At 38.8% G+C, this 16999-nt stretch overlaps 1 protein-coding gene across 8 annotated transcripts in view; it reads left to right on the forward strand.

Moving 5' to 3' along the window:
* LOC128692060 (cholesterol transporter ABCA5) overlaps positions 1-16999 on the forward strand; it is a 408467-nt gene that overhangs the window by 335233 nt on the left and 56235 nt on the right. For all 8 annotated transcript variants that reach the window (XM_070079720.1, XM_070079724.1, XM_070079709.1 and 5 more), the window contains one exon: positions 3118-3723. In XM_070079720.1, coding sequence (XP_069935821.1) covers positions 3118-3723 — 606 coding nt within the window. The remainder of the gene's footprint in view (positions 1-3117; positions 3724-16999) is intronic.

Here is a 16999-nt window from a genome sequence, read left to right on the forward strand (position 1 = left end):
ATTCAATTATATTCTTGTTGACAATGGACAATAGGTTCAAAAGTAATTATTGAAATTATATTATAGGAATATAGCATTGTGATTTGCTTAAGGTAGTTTATAATATGAGAATGCTACAATTGGGTGTAGGGCAGTACTGTTTTGGGTAGGTATTTATACTACTACTATGTAGTATTAGTCAATGTATGAACTTGGTCGTCTAGTCTTGAAGTTTTAAGATTTAGGTAATTGGGAGATTTATTGGTAAAGTTAAATATTGAGTATTTAGTCTAGGGTGATTAAGTGGCTTTTGAGAAGAATCTTAAATTGATTTTCAGACTGGGTTTCTTTAGTATTTTCTGGTAATGAATTCCAAATTTTGGGGCCCTTATGTGCATAGAGTTTTTACACACTGTGATATGAACACGGGGTACATCAAAAAGTGATCTGTGTCTTGTGTTATGGTCGTGTGTCCTGTTAAGGTTGGTGAGAGGTTTGAGTGGAGGGTTTATGTTTGAGTGTATTGTTCTATGTATGTAGTAGGCACATGAATAAGTACGGATGTTCTTTATGGTGAGCAAATTTAGACTTCTGAATATTGGTGGGATATGCTGTCGGGAGTGGGAATTTGTCATCATTCTGACTGCAGCCTTTTGCTGTGTTATTAGTGATCTTAGGTGATTCAATGTTGTTGATCCCCATACACAAATTCCATATGTGAGTAAGTGAATGATACAGTGCAAGGAGAGCTGATTGTGGAACATAGTACTGTATCTTTGATAGTATGCCTGCTGTCTTAGAAATTTTTTTGGAAATTTGTTGTATATGTGTCTGGAATTTGAGGCTACTGTCAAGGTGAATTCCTAGGAATTTTCCCTCTGTGAGTCTTGTGATGGTGATCCGTTTAGTATTATGTTAAGCTGAACACTTGCAGCTCTGTTTCCAAACTGAATGAAATAGGTTTTGTCAGTATTCAAGGTAAGTCTATTAGTTATCATCCAGGCAGATATTTTCTGCAATTCGGCATTGATAACGTTGGCGAGTATGACTGGGTTTGGGTGGGAGAAGACGTATGTTGTGTCATCTGCAAATAATATGGGTTTGAGTAGCTGTGATGTGTTTGGTAGGTCATTGATGTAGATGAGAAAGAGGAGTGGTCCAAGGACACTTCCCTATGGGACTCCTACTGTGATTGGTTGAGTGGAAGAGTTTGTGCCATTTGTGTACACATATTGGCTTCTGTTACTAAGATATGACTTTAAGTAGTTGAGGGAGTGGCCTCCTATACCATAGTGTGTTAATTTTGTGTGCAGCAATTCATGGTTGACTGTATCAAAAGCTTTACGTAAATCAATGAAAATTCCCAGCGGGACTTCTTTCTTTTCGAGAGCGGTATATGTTATTTCTGGCATGTGTATGATAGCATCATTTGTGCTTTTATTATTCCTGAATCCAAACTGACGGGTTTAGTATTTTGTGTGAGACGAGGTAGGACTAGATCCATCTATGAATTAATTTTTCAAAGATTTTAGAGAGCAAGTTAGATATTGGTCTATAGTTATTCAAGTCAGCTTGGTCACCTCCTTTGTGGATCAGGGTGACCCTTGCTATTTTGAGAGTTGCTGGGAAGGTGGAGGATTCAATGGATTTGTTAAAGAGCGTTGCAATAATTGGTGACAATACTTGAGAAGCTTTTTTGTACATAAAAGTTGGCAAGTTGTTTGTCTCCTGCCTTGTTTTTAAGGGTGTTGATGATAAGACTTCTGTTGGGTTGGCAGGAGCTAGGAATAGTGTATTTGGGTTGGTGCCCATGAAGTAGTCTGCTGGATGGGTGTTTGAGCTTGGGTATTTGCTCACTAGGTTCTTTCCTGTGATGGAGAAGAAAACATTGAGTCTGTTAGTTGTTTCACTTGGTGGGAGTAGGGGTTCGTTTGATTTTGTTAATTTGATTGTTTTGTTTTTGGATATCTTTTTAGTTCCTAGAATTTCAGATAGGGCTTTCCAGGTCTTTTTCATATCACCTTTGATGTTATGTATTCTGTTTTCACAATACAATTTTTTAGACCTTCTTATCAGGCTGGTAAGAACGGACAAGTAATGTTTAGACTGTTCTCTAGTTATTTGACCCATTCTGTTCTGTTTTTCATATTGGTGCTTTGTGTTAATGGATTTAAGGATGCTGGGTGTTATCCAAAGACTATTCAGTCTCTTTGCTGTGATCTGTTTAGTTTTTTTAGGGCAATGTTTGTTATAGAGGTAGTGGGCTTTTTTTTTTTTTTTTTTTTAGAAAATTAGTAATACATTCATTCATATCTGTACATGTTTTGAGTTCATTATGCGGGTCAGTGTTATTCACAGCTGCTATAAAGTTATTAACATCTGTCTCGTTATGTGGTCTGAAGGTAACTTTATTAGTGTCTTTGGCCAATTTACCTAGGCTGGTTATGAGAAAGGTTGGGTAGTGGTCTGTGGTGTTGTCTGTGATTATGCCTGATTTTAAGGGGATATGGTGTTTGTCCAGATGTGGTCTAATAAAGAGATACTAGTCTTGGAGATTCTTGTAGGTTTAGATATTGTTGGTAGCAACAAGCAGTTGCTCATAGTGTTTGTGAATTCGATTACTTGTGGGTCCTGGTCATGTAGTAGATTAATGATAAATTCACCATGCTCATCTCTTGTGCAAGATTTATTGATACATTCAAGTTGATTTGAGTAGTATATAGCTGTTCCACCCCTTGCTTGTCTGTCTTACAGTTATGTATGACTATGTAACCAGGAATGGCATAGACATCTGCAGTACCAGGCTGTAGCCAGGTTTCTGTGAGTGTGATGATTGACATACTGGAATGAAGGGAATTGAGTAATGCTGTGAGATCATCGTAATGTTTGCTCGAGGATCTGACAGTATAATTTAAGATAGTTATGTTATTGTTTGCTCTGAGAGAATAAATGAATTAATGAATAAATTATAGAATAGACAGATTGAGAGTCAGTGGGAGTGAGTGTATGAATAAGAGAATGAGAATATAAATAGGTTCATAAATTGGAGAGAGGTGTTGCAACAAACTGCATGCCAGTTTCCAGGAGTAACATTGTAAGTTGTATTTTCTAATTTTTTTCATTTTTCTTTTTTTACAGATTATGGCCAGAAATCTCCTAAGGTTGAATGGTGTGGGATTCAACTTGTATTTTTCTTCATTTTTTATTGTGATGGGTGTCATGTATATGGTGTCTTACATAGGCTTACTCATTATTATTGCTGCATTTCAAGTACCATCACTTATCATTCCACAAGCCTACGGTGCCATAGCTATCCTTTACTTGCTGTACATGCCATGTGCCCTGACCACTTCTGCTGTTTACTGCTATATATTTGATAAATCAGAAACTGCCAGGCAGTTTTATCCACCCATGTCTATCACAATAGGGTTTCTCTCATACACAGCCGTGTCTCTTGTTTACTTGTTAGCTAGTGACACCCAAGTGGGTTTTATCTTGCATATTGTTTTAGCAATATTGTTTCCCCAGTATATACCATTTGGTCTTTTGTTTTTCATAAACAGAGTTTACGTTTTGTGCTCTCTACGTAATAGCTGTGGTCAGCTTACAGCAAGTGACTACATGACACCAGAGATAAATTCTCTTTTTGTCATAGTTCTGGTTGACATTTTTGTTTATTACATTCTTTTAAGACTTGCAGACACACTCAAGCTTGGTGGTAGCTGGCGTGAAGCCCTCTGGATGGTAAGTATTTCACTGTATAATAATTTGTTCTTTTAAATGCTGTATGGTGTACTGTAATGTCTTAAAAATAGCAAAATACCATATATATTTTATGAGTTTGTTACAGTTAGTTATTAGTGCTGGATGAGTTTCAATTAGACTTCATCCTAAATTAATGCTGTTATATGTTAGTGAACTGCATAGCATCAACACTGTTTATTCTGTTACCAATTTTCTTTCTGCCTCACTTATCACTGATGTGTGAATGGTTGTTTTTCTTGTTAATTTCAGTCACATTAAATCCTTCTCACATCAAAGTTTAATGAGTAAACCATGTTTTAAACAGTGTGGGACCAAGACATGTTGCATAGATTTCTTTCACCTTCATAATAATTTAAAAGCCTGGTGTTGTTTACAGTTTGGATGATAACCAGCACCATCATGTGTTACAGTGCTTGCACTAAGGTCTCATAAACAGTGGTCACTAAAAAGTAAGAAACCACGTGGAAAAAACATATAAATAATTAAAAAGAGATGTGTATATACCTGCCACAGTCAGAGGTTCTTGTACTGAGAGTGACACGTATAGATGTCTCTTACCTGTGTTTCAGTTTTCTGACTGAATGGGTTCTCATTATTTTTTCAGTTGCTGTGCTGATGGTTTAATACAAAACATTAATTATACAATTGGTAATGGAATGCACAAAAACTATAGTGTTTTTAAATATTACTTGGGATGTACACACACACACACACACACACACACACACACAGTGTGTGTATGTGTGTGCATGTGTGTGTGTGTGTGTGTGTGTGTGTGTGTGAATTTCTTCAGTCATAAAGTTGTCAGGAAGTGGAATAGTCTAGCAAGCGATGTAGTGGAGGCAGGAACCATACATAGCTTTAAGACGAGGTATGATAAAGCTCATGGAGCAGGGAGTGAGAGGACCTAGTAGCGATCAGTAAAGAGACGGGGCCAGGAGCTGAGTCTCGACCCCTGCAACCACAATTAGGTGAATACAGATCTTTGTATTAAAGATTCCATTCTGTTACACAAAAAAATTACAACAATGCACTGATATCACAACAAAAAATGCCCATCTAATCTTAATGGAATTACCAACCACACTGAAACTCACGACACCATATTTTATCTATGTAGCGCACAAAAATCTGAGTACAGGAACTATTGATAACGCCTCATACACAAATGAACTCGCAGCCCAGCCCGTCTCAGGTCCTGCCACTTGAGCAAGGCTGCTGGTCTTTCAGTCACTGTCCTCAATGGATGATATTAGCCAAACATGATGTAAGGACAGTTTCAGTGTCACCATCATGTTTACATGTTTGCCTAATGGATTTTCCAGCAGTTCCACAAGGTACAAGTAGTATATCATCCCCTTCACTGTGTACCTCTAGTTGGGGAAAATATCCAAGAATTGTCTTTTTGAATCAAGTTGAATTATATTTGGTAGAGCGTTTTGTTAGATCTGAGAGCTGAAATGCTGGCTTGGCCTCTTCATCGTCATCCAGAACTGCTTACACAATTCAAGGAAGCCCAATTTCAAAATAGGGTCCAGAATTAACCCTTTGAGGGTTTTGGTCATACTAGTACGTCTTACGCGTAGGGGTTTTTGACGTACTAGTACTCATAAATTCTAGCGGCCTCAAATCTAGTGGGAGAAAGCTGGTAGGCCTTCATATGAAAGAATGGGTCTATGTGGTCAGTGTGCATAGTCTAAAAAAAATCCTGCAGCACACAGTGCATAATGAGAAAAAATAAAACTTTGACCATTTTTTTTTAATAAATCAGCGACTTTGCAGTGTATTTTCGTATGGTATTTATTGTTGTATTCTAGTTTTCTTGGTCTCATTTTATAGAATGGAAGACATATTACAGAAATTGAGATGACTTTGACTGGTTTTACAATGAAAGGTGCCTTGAAATTGAGCTCAAAGTAGCAGAAATGTTCAATTTTCACCAAACTTCAAAAGTAAACAAATCGTGCCAAGTGTGCAATACACGTCAACTGGTGAGTCTAATATTCTTTCACAAGTGCACCAATAATATTTATACCATTTTTTACACTAATGCAGTAGTCTGCATAACAGTAAATCTTATATATTTTGTGAAAATAAAAATTCAAAGTGGAAAGCAAAAGAATATAAGAGGGGCCTTGAGACGTGACTAATGACTAGAGCAAATGTCATTTTAGTGCCAGGAATGTCTTTCTTGTTTATTCTGGACCCTATTCGGAAATTGGCATCTTTTGAAATTTGTGTGAAATTGGCAAAATTGCTAAATTCTGACCACTGTACTGGATAGTTGAATTTCATAAATGGGTGGTTTCTTGCACCCATTCGATAGAAAAAATGGAGTTCTAGCAAAATATTCATGTTTTTTGTCGACTAGTACAGTGAAATTGGCAGAAAATGGGGCTCAAAGTGGGCAAATCGCCGATGCGTAAACATCGCCGAGACCGCTAACTTTGCGAGAGCATAATTCTGTAAGTTTTCTATCAAATTTCAAACTTTTGGTGTCTTTATGATCGGGAAAAGATTCTCTATCTTTTCATAAGAGAAAATAATTTTTTTTTTTTTTAAATTTGGCCGACCCTGAGAACGAGTTTCGGAGAGGGCCTGTCGACCCTCAAAGGGTTAACAATGCAAACATTCCTAGCACTAAAATAACATTTTCTCTATTCATTTGTCATGTCTCCAGGCCCCTCTTATATTACGCTTGCTTTCCATTTTGAATTTTTATTCTCACAAAAAAAAAATAGATTTACTGTTATGCAGATTACTGCATTATTATAAAAATTGTATAAATATTATCAGTGCATTTGTGAAAGCATATTAGACTCACCAGTTGACGTGTATTGTATGCGTGACGTGGTGTGTTTACGCTTGGACATCGGCAAAAATAGAAAATTACAGCTACTTTGAGCTCAATTTCTATGTACTTTTAGTCCGTTAACCATTCAAAATTATTTATTTATTTATTTATTTTCTTCTTCTTTCAACACACATTGCAACCCACTATTGTATATACACAATCTCAATGTACTGTTTGCAAAGACACTGGCCGTATCCCACCGAGGCAGGGTGGTCCAAAAGGAAAAACAAAAGTTTCTCCTTTCACATTTAGTAATATATACAGGAGAAGGGGTTACTAGCCCCTTGCTCCCGGCATTTCAGTCGCCTCTTACAACACGCATAGCTTACGGAGGAAGAATTCTGTTCCACTGCCCCATGGAGATAAGAGGAAATAAGAACAAGAACTAGAAAGAAAATAGAAGAAAACCCAGAGGGGTATGTATATATATGCTTGTACATGTATGTGTAGTGTGACCTAAGTGTAAGTAGAAGTAGCAAGATGTACCTGAAATCTTGCATGTTTGAGACAGAAAAAGAGACACCAGCAATCCTTCCATCATGTAAAACAATTACAGGCTTTTGTTTTACACTCACTTGGCAGGACGGTAGTACCTCCCTGAGCAGCTGCTGTCTACCAACCTACTACCTAGGATTTATTTATTTATTTATTATTAATTTGGACATGATACATAGATGTACAAAGATATACAGTGGTTAAGTGTAACATGCCAAAAGCCTCTTGTATGCAGAGCATTATGGGCAGGCTTAAAATTAACATAAGATTAACTAAGCAATGATATATTCAGTGGTAAAAATTATAGTAAACAAATAACAATTAAGCACAAATGAGTATTTCAAAAACAGGTCATATGGTCATTTGCTGAGTTGCTGTGCATTCAATAGAATGGAGTATTCTGTTAAGTATTGTAATTAAAAAAACAAAGTTTGATAGGGTCACAGGTTAAACATTAATGAGATACAGTTATTCAGTATTTATTTAGTTGTGGGTGATTGAGAGTGAGACTAAGAAAATGAGAATACAACCATAAATACCATACAAAAATACACTACAAATTCACTGTTTTAAACGAAAAACACAGTTGGAGTTTTTTTTTCTCATGCACTGCGTGCTGCAGGATTTTTGTTATACTGTGCACACTGACCACTCAGACCCATTATCTCATATGTAGGCCTACCAGCTTTCTCCCACAAGATTTGAAGCCGCTAGAATTTTGGCGTACTATTATGGGGCTGACACTGCCTTGCAAGCTGTAATATTACAGGTCCAACAGTGAAAGGGTTAAAATAAGGGTTGGATGTGAAAAGTTGGTCATAATAAGTGTGTATGCACCTGGAGAAGAGGAGAGTGTAGAGGAGAGAGAGAGACAAAGAGATTTTGGGAGATGTTAAGTGAGTGTGTAGGAACTTTTGAACCAAGCGAGAGAATAATTGTGGTAGGGGACCTAAATGCTAAAGTAGGACAAACATTTAGAGAGGGTGTGATAGGTAAGTTTGAGGTGCCAGGTGTAAATGATAATGGGGGCCTTTGATTGAACTTTGTATAGAAAGGGGTTTGGTTATAGGTAATACATATTTTTTTTTTTTTTTTTTTTTATAATTGTAACGGCTATTTCTCCACGTACCCCTTATGAATGTAAGTATCGATCCTGATATCAACCTCTTATTGAACAGCACACATAGTCCAAACAGTAATTGCCACTACTAAACTGCTAGTCAGGCTGATACCCTTCTCAGTGTCAGCAAGAACATTACAGTCTTCAACTACAATGTTAGATCATTGAGTAAACACTATGATGACCTCATTGCATTACTTAAGTCTCTAAATGCTACTATAACTTTCATTATACTTACTGAAACCTGGCTCAGACAAGATCTGACAGACATATTTACCATACCTGGTTACACAGCCATACATAACTGTAGGCCTGACCAATCAGGAGAAGACACTGCCATCTATTACTCTGATGAACTAGAATGTGTGAAATCAACTAATGTACGGGACGAAAACGGCGAATATATAATAGCTAAATTCACATCAAGAACACTTAAGAAACCTATAGCAGTTGGTGCAGACTACAGACTACCATACTCAAACACACTATTAGCAATAACCTTAGAAATATGATAATTGAGTCAGAGTTGAACAAACACCATCTGATACTAGCAGGAGATTTCAACATCAACCTTATCCAAGCAACCGACCCTTCAGTAGTTGATTTCACAAATGCTATGAACAACAGCTTATTGCTACCCACTATAACATAGCCAACAAGAATCTCTGACACTAGTGCCTTGTTACTCGACCATATCTGGACCAACATAATATCCCCACTACAAGCAGGTATAATCACAGATAACACCACAGACCACTATCCTACCTTTCTCATAACCAACTTATCTAAACTGCCTCAAGAAATAACGAAGATCTCATTTCGCCTGCATGACGAGACATTGATAAACAACCTAAAACTAGCTCTTGGTGCCATTGATTGGCAGAGAGAGCTAAATGACAGTAATAATATCGATAAAGATATCAAATTTTTTTTATATAAAACCCTTAACCTCTACAACAAATATTGCCCTGTCAAAACGAAACAGATCACAGAAAAGAGGCTAAACAGCCCATTGCTAACTAGAAGTATCCTCAAATCTATTAATAAAAAACACCAAATTGAAAAGCAGTTCAGATTAGGCTTAATTACTAAAGAATTTACTAAAAGATACACATCAGTACTAACAAAACTAATACATAAATCAAAGCAAATGTATTATGAAAATAGATTTAGTGAAATGAAAGGTGACATGAAAAGTACCTGGCAAACCCTCTCCAAAATTTTGGGCTCAAGAAAACTGACTGGAAATAGAGAGATAAACTTAGCTAAACCAGATGAACCGCGCATGCAACCTATAGACACGGCCGACAAATTTAATGTCTTCTTCTCTACCGTAGGATCAAAGCTAGCGAACCAAATTCCTTGCTCAAATACCCATCCGAGCGAGTACCTCACTGGCAACTATCCAAACACACTATTCCTAGCTCTAACTAATCCTACTGAAGTCTCACTCATCATTAAATCATTAAAAAGCAAATCAGGTGATCTAGATAACTTGCCACCATTCATGTATAAAAAAGCTGCACCAGAACTGTCGCCCATTATTGCAACAATGTTTAACAAATCTATAGCTTCCTCAACCTTCCCATCCATGCTCAAGACAGCAAGGGTCACCCCGATCCACAAAGGTGGAGATCCAACTGATTTGAACAATTACAGACCCATATCAAACTTGCCCTTACTATCCAAGATATTTGAAAAAATAATACACAAGCGACTTTACTCCTACCTTACATCCAACAACATACTTAACCCATGCCAGTTTGGATTTAGACCAAAAAAAAGCACGAATGATGCTATTATACAAATGCTTGACCTAATATACACAGCTCTTGATAAGAGTGAATATCCCCTGGGGCTCTTTGTTGACCTAAGAAAAGCGTTTGACACAGTTGACCACAATCTCTTGCACCTCAAACTGAATCAATATGGCATAAGAGGACATTCTCTTGACTGCCTAAAAGCCTATCTTAACGACAGATGCCAGTATGTAAATGCAAATATAGTCAACTCCGCTATCCAACCTGTAGCTGTAGGAGTACCCCAAGGTAGTGTCCTAGGCCCACTCCTCTTTCTCATCTACATCAGTGATCTCCCCAATGCATCCCAACTCCTTACACCAGTTCTATTCGCAGATGACACTACATATGTCTACTCCCATTCAGACCCAGCTGTGCTTGAAAACACTGTAAACAATGAACTTCTAAATATATATGCTTGGATGACGACCAACATACTCACACTTAGCATAGAAAATACTTACTTCATGCTGTTTGGCAACAGAGCCTCAAATATTCAACTCAGTATACTGTTAAATGGTTCCCCTATATCAAGATGGACGGAGGGCAAATTTCTAGGTCTTCTCCTTGACTGTAATCTTAAATTTCAGGCCCAGACTCATCACATAGCCAAGAAAATTTCCAAATCAGTAGGAATCCTTTCCAAGATACGCTATTATGTACCACAAACGACTCTCCTTACCTTGTACCACTCTCTAATATATCCTTACCTCACCTATGGTGAGCAAAGTAACATTTATGAAGGGGTTCAGGGAAACCGGCAGGCCGGACTTGAGTCCTGGAGATGGGAAGTACAGTGCCTGCACTCTGAAGGAGGGGTGTTAATGTTGCAGTTTAAAAACTGTAGTGTAAAGCACCCTTCTGGCAAGACAGTGATGGAGTGAATGATGGTGAAAGTTTTTCTGTTTTGGGCCACCCTGCCTTGGTGGGAATCGGCCAGTGTGATAATAAAAAAAAAAAAATAACCTATGGTATTTGTGCCTGGGGCTCAACCACTGCCAGCCCCCTTAGACCCTTAATAATCCAACAAAAAGCTGCTGTGCGGGTGATAACCAGCTCCTGTGCTAGACAGCACACCCCACTACTTTTCAAAAGATACAACTTGCTAAATATACAAGACATACACTCTTATTATTGTGCCTACTACATATACAGAACTTGAAACTCCACTGTAAACCCCCCTAAAACTACTACTCAACATTTACAACAGAATGCACAGTCACAATACAAGGCTTAAGGCCCTTTTCAACATCCCTCAAGTAAAACTCTGGCTATTATTTTACTACATGTAAACCACACAATAACCAAATTCTGTAAACTCAGCATTGTAATACTTATAGAGAATAAAGTTTGAATTTGAATTTGAATTTATGCAAGAATGCTATGCACATAAAAGGCCCAAAGATCTGGAACTCGCCACCGGAGCAAGTCAAGGATCCCCAGACAACTTATAAACTTTGGACTCTGTTTAAAAAATCATCTTATCGCACAATATTAACAAAATCAACCAAACATCTACTGGCTAGTTTATCATGTGACCTCCTGGCTTTTAATTCTTCCATTCCATAAAATATTACCACCTGCACCATTCCTTGTAAATTAGATTTTGTACTAAGTATACATAAGATTAAGTCCAAACAAGATTGTAAAACAACTAACTACTATTATATGCTTAGTTTTAAGTAATAATTACTATGTACTATTATCTTATCTAGTTTTAATTAGTTTCTATGTATTATGTCTTTTTCTGTCTCATAAACACGCTAGATAACAGGGATATCTTGGTACTCCTACTTACACTTTGGTTACACTTCACAGACATGCACATGCATATTTATATACATACATCTAGGTTTTTCTCCTCTTCCTAAATAGCTCTTGTTCTTCTTTATTTCTTTTATTGTCCATGGGGAAGTGGAAAAAAATTTTTCCTCTGTAAGCCATGCGTGTCGTATGAGGCGACTGAAATGCCGGGAGCAATGGGCTAGTAACCCCTTCTCCTGTAAACATTTACTAAAAAAGAGAAGAAAAACTTTATAAAACTGGGATGCTTGAATTTGCGTGGATGTAGTGCGGAGGACAAGAAACAGATGATTGCTGATGTTATGAATGAAAAGAAGTTGGATGTCCTGGCCCTAAGCAAAACAAAGCTGAAGGGGGTAGGGGAGTTTTGGTGGGGAAAAATAAATGGGATTAAATCTGGAGTATCTGAGAGAGTTAGAGCTAAGGAAGGGGTGGCAATAATGTTGAAGGATCAGTTTTGGAAGGAGAAAAGAGAATATGAACGTGTAAATTCAAGGATTATGTGGATTAAAGTAAAGGTTGGATGCAAAAAGTGGGTCATAATAAGCGTGTATGCACCTGGAGAAGAGAGGAATGTAGAGGAGAAAGAGAGAGATTTTGGGAGATGTTAAGTGAATGTATAGGAACCTTTGAACCAAGTGAGAGTAATTGTGGTAGGGGACCTGAATGCTAAAGTAGGAGAAACTTTTAGAGAGGGTGTGGTAGGTAAGTTTGGGGTGTCAGGTGTAAATGATAATGGGAGCCCTTTGATTGAACTTTGTATAGAAAGGGGTTTAGTTATGGGTAATACATATTTTAAGAAAAAGAGGATAAATAAGTATACAAGATATGATGTAGGGCGAAATGACAGTAGTTCGTTGGATTATGTATTGGTAGATAGAAGACTGTTGAGAAGCCTTCAGGATGTACATGTTTATAGAGGGGCCACAGATATATCAGATCACTTTTTAGTTGTAGCTACACTGAGAGTAAAAGGTAGATGGGATACAAGGAGAATAGAAGCATCAGGGAAGAGAGAGGTGAAGGTTTATAAACTAAAAGAGGAGGCAGTTAGGGTAAGATATAAACAGCTATTGGAGGATAGATGGGCTAATGAGAGCATAGGCAATGGGGTTGAAGAGGTATGGGGTAGGTTTAAAAATGTAGTGTTAGAGTGTTCAGCAGAAGTTTGTGGTTACAGGAAAGTGGGTGCGGCAGGGAAGAGGAGCGATTGGTGGCATGATGATGTAAAGAGAGTAGTAAGGGAGAAAAAGTTAGCATATGAGAAATTTTTACAAAGTAGAATTGATGCAAGGAGGGAAGAGTATATGGAGAAAAAGAGAGAGGTTAAGAGAGTGGTGAAGCAATATAAAAAGAGTGCAAATGAGAGAGTGGGTGAGATGTTATCAACAAATTTTGTTGAAAACAAGAAAAAGTTTTGGAGTAAGATTAACAAGTTAAGGAAGCCAAGAGAACAAATGGATTTGTCAGTTAAAAATAGGAGAGGAGAGTTATTAAATGGAGAGTTAGAGATATTGGGAAGATGGAGGGAATATTTTGAGGAATTGTTAAATGTTGATGAAGATAAGGAAGCTGTGATTTCGTGTATTGGGCAAGGAGGAATAACATCTTGTAGGAGTGAGGAAGAGCCAGTTGTGAGTGTGGGGGAAGTTCATGAGGCAGTAGGTAAAATGAAAGGGGGTAAGGCAGCCAGGTTTGATGGGGATATAGTTTTGGAGTGGTTGGTGCTATTTTTTAATAAATGTATGGAAGAGGGTAAGGTGCCTAGGGATTGATAGAGAGCATTACCTGGAGTTTACCTGGAGAGAGTTCCGGAGGTCAACGCCCCCGCGGCCCGGTCTGTGACCAGGCCTCCTGGTGGATCAGAGCCTGATCAACCAGGCTGTTGCTGCTGGCTGCACGCAAACCAACGTACGAGCCACAGCCCGGCTGGTCAGGAACCGACTTTAGGTGCTTGTCCAGTGCCAGCTTGAAGACTGCCAGGGGTCTGTTGGTAATCCCCCTTATGTATGCTGGGAGGCAGTTGAACAGTCTCGGGCCCCTGACACTTATTGTATGGTCTCTTAATGTGCTAGTGACACCCCTGCTTTTCATTGGGGGGATGTTGCATCGTCTGCCAAGTCTTTTGCTTTCGTAGTGAGTGATTTTCGTGTGCAAGTTCAGTACTAGTCCCTCTAGGATTTTCCAGGTGTATATAATCATGTATCTCTCCCGCCTGCATTCCAGGGAATACAGGTTTAGGAACCTCAAGCGCTCCCAGTAATTGAGGTGTTTTATCTCCGTTATGCGCGCCGTGAAGGTTCTCTGTACATTTTCTAGGTCAGCAATTTCACCTGCCTTGAAAGGTGCTGTTAGTGTGCAGCAATATTCCAGCCTAGATAGAACAAGTGACCTGAAGAGTGTCATCATGGGCTTGGCCTCCCTAGTTTTGAAGGTTCTCATTATCCATCCTGTCATTTTTCTAGCAGATGCGATTGATACAATGTTATGGTCCTTGAAGGTGAGATCCTCCGACATGATCACTCCCAGGTCTTTGATGTTGGTGTTTCGCTCTATTTTGTGGCCAGAATTTGTTTTGTACTCTGATGAAGATTTAATTTCCTCGTGTTTACCATATCTGAGTAATTGAAATTTCTCATCGTTGAACTTCATATTGTTTTCTGCAGCCCACTGAAAGATTTGGTTGATGTCCGCCTGGAGCCTTGCAGTGTCTGCAATGGAAGACACTTGTCATGCAGATTCGGGTGTCATCTGCAAAGGAAGACACGGTGCTGTGGCTGACATCCTTGTCTATGTCGGATATGAGGATGAGGAACAAGATGGGATCATGCATAGTTCCTTTGTATAAAGGCAAAGGGGGCAAAAGAGAGTGCAAAAATTATAGGGGGATAAGTCTGTTGAGTATACCTGGTAAAGTATATGGTAGAGTTATTATTGAAAGAATTAAGAGTAAGACTGAGAATAGGATAGCAGATGAACAAGAAGGCTTTAGGAAAGGTAGGGGGTGTGTGGACCAGGTGTTTAAAGTGAAACATGTAAGTGAACAGTATTTAGATAAGGCTAAAGAGGTTTTTGTGGCATTTATGGATTTGGAAAAGGCGTATGACAGGGTGGATAGGGGGGCAATGTGGCAGATGTTGCAGGTGTATGGTATAGGAGGTAGGTTACTGAAAGCAGTGAAGAGTTTTTACAAGGATAGTGAGGCTCAAGTTAGAATATGTAGGAAAGAGAGAGATTATTTCCCAGTAAAAGTAGGCCTAAGACAAGGATGTGTGATGTCACCGTGGTTGTTTAATATATTTATAGATGGGGGTGTAAGAGAAGTAAATGCGAGGGTCTTGGCAAGAGGCGTGGAGTTAAAAGATAAAGAATTACACATAAATTGGGAGTTGTTACAGTTGCTCTTTGCTGATGACACTGTGCTCTTGGGAGATTCTGAAGAGAAGTTGCAGAGGTTGGTAGATGAATTTGGTAGGGTATGTAAAAGAAGAAAATTAAAAGTAAATACAGGAAAGAGTAAGGTTATGAGGATAACAAAAAGATTAGGCAATGAAAGATTTGATATCAGATTGGAGGGAGAGAGTATGAAGGAGGTGAATGTATTCAGATATTTGGGAGTGGACGTGTCAGCGGATGGATCTATGAAAGATGAGGTGAATCATAGAACTGATTAGGGGAAAAGGGCGAGCGGTGCACTTAGGAGTCTGTGGAGACAAAGAACTTTGTCCTTGGAGGCAAAGAGGGGAATGTATAAGAGTATAGTTTTACCAACGCTCTTATATGGGTGTGAAACATGGGTGATGAATGTTGCAGTGAGGAGAAGGCTGGAGGCAGTGGAGATGTCATGTCTGAGGGCAGTGTGTGGTGTGAATATAATGCAGAGAATTCGTAGTTTGGAAGTTAGGAGGAGGTGCGGGATTGCCAAAACTGTTGTCCAGAGGGCTGAGGAAGGGTTGTTGAGGTGGTTCGGACATGTAGAGAGAATGGAGCGAAACAGAATGACTTCAAGAGTGTATAAATCTGTAGTGGAAGGAAGGCGGGGTAGGGGTCGGCCTAGGAAAGGTTGGAGGGAGGGGGTAAAGGAGGTTTTGTGTGCGAGGGGCTTGGACTTCCAGTGGGCATGAGTGAGCGTGTTTGATAGGAGTGAATGGAGACAAATAGTTTTTAATACTTGACGTGCTGTTGGAGTGTGAGCAAAGTAACATTTATGAAGGGATTCAGGGAAACCGGCAGGCCGGATTTGAGTCTTGGAGATGGGAAGTACAGTGCCTGCACTCTGAAGGAGGGGTGTTAATGTTGCAGTTTTATAACTGTAGTGTAAAGCACCCTTCTGGGAAGACAGTGATGGAGTGAATGATGGTGAAAGTTTTTCTTTTTCGGGCCACCCTGCCTTGGTGGGAATCGGCCAGTGTGTTAATAATAAAAAAAAAAAAAACTATGTACGTACATGTATTAGGATTAGATTGCCGGAAATACCTCGGCATGATAGTGGCTATCTTTGTACTTAGCAAATCAAAATTGTAGTTACACATTGTAACCTTTACAAAGAAATAAACTTTTTTTTTTTTTTCAACAAATCGGCCATTTCCCACCGAGGCAGGGTGACCCAAAAAGAAAGAAAATCCCCAAAAAGAAAATACTTTCATCATCATTCAACACTTTCACCTCACTCACACATAATCACTGTTTTTGCAGAGGTGCTCAGAACACAACAGTTTAGAAGCATATACAGTGGACCCCCGCATGACGATTACCTCCGAATGCGACCAATTATGTAAGTGTATTTATGTAAGTGCATTTGTACGTGTATGTTTGGGGGTCTGAAATGGACTAATCTACTTAACAATATTTCTTATGGGAACAAATTCGGTCAGTACTGGCACCTGAACATACTTCTGGAGTGAAAAAATATTGTTAACCGGGGGTCCACTGTACATGTACGTATGAAGATACAAAACATATCCCTCCAAACTGCTAATATCCCGAACCCCTCCTTTAGAGTGCAGGCATTGTACTTCCCATTTCCAGGACTCAACTCCGGCTATATAAAAATAACTGGTTTCCCTGAATCCCTTCACTAAATATTACCCTGCTCACACTCCAACAGATCGTCAGGTCCCAAATACCATTCGTCTCCATTCACTCCTATCGAACACGCTCATGCACGCCTGCTGGAAGTCCAAG

This window comes from Cherax quadricarinatus, chromosome 6 (genome assembly GCF_038502225.1).
Source record: "Cherax quadricarinatus isolate ZL_2023a chromosome 6, ASM3850222v1, whole genome shotgun sequence".
NCBI classification, from domain to species: domain Eukaryota; kingdom Metazoa; phylum Arthropoda; class Malacostraca; order Decapoda; family Parastacidae; genus Cherax; species Cherax quadricarinatus.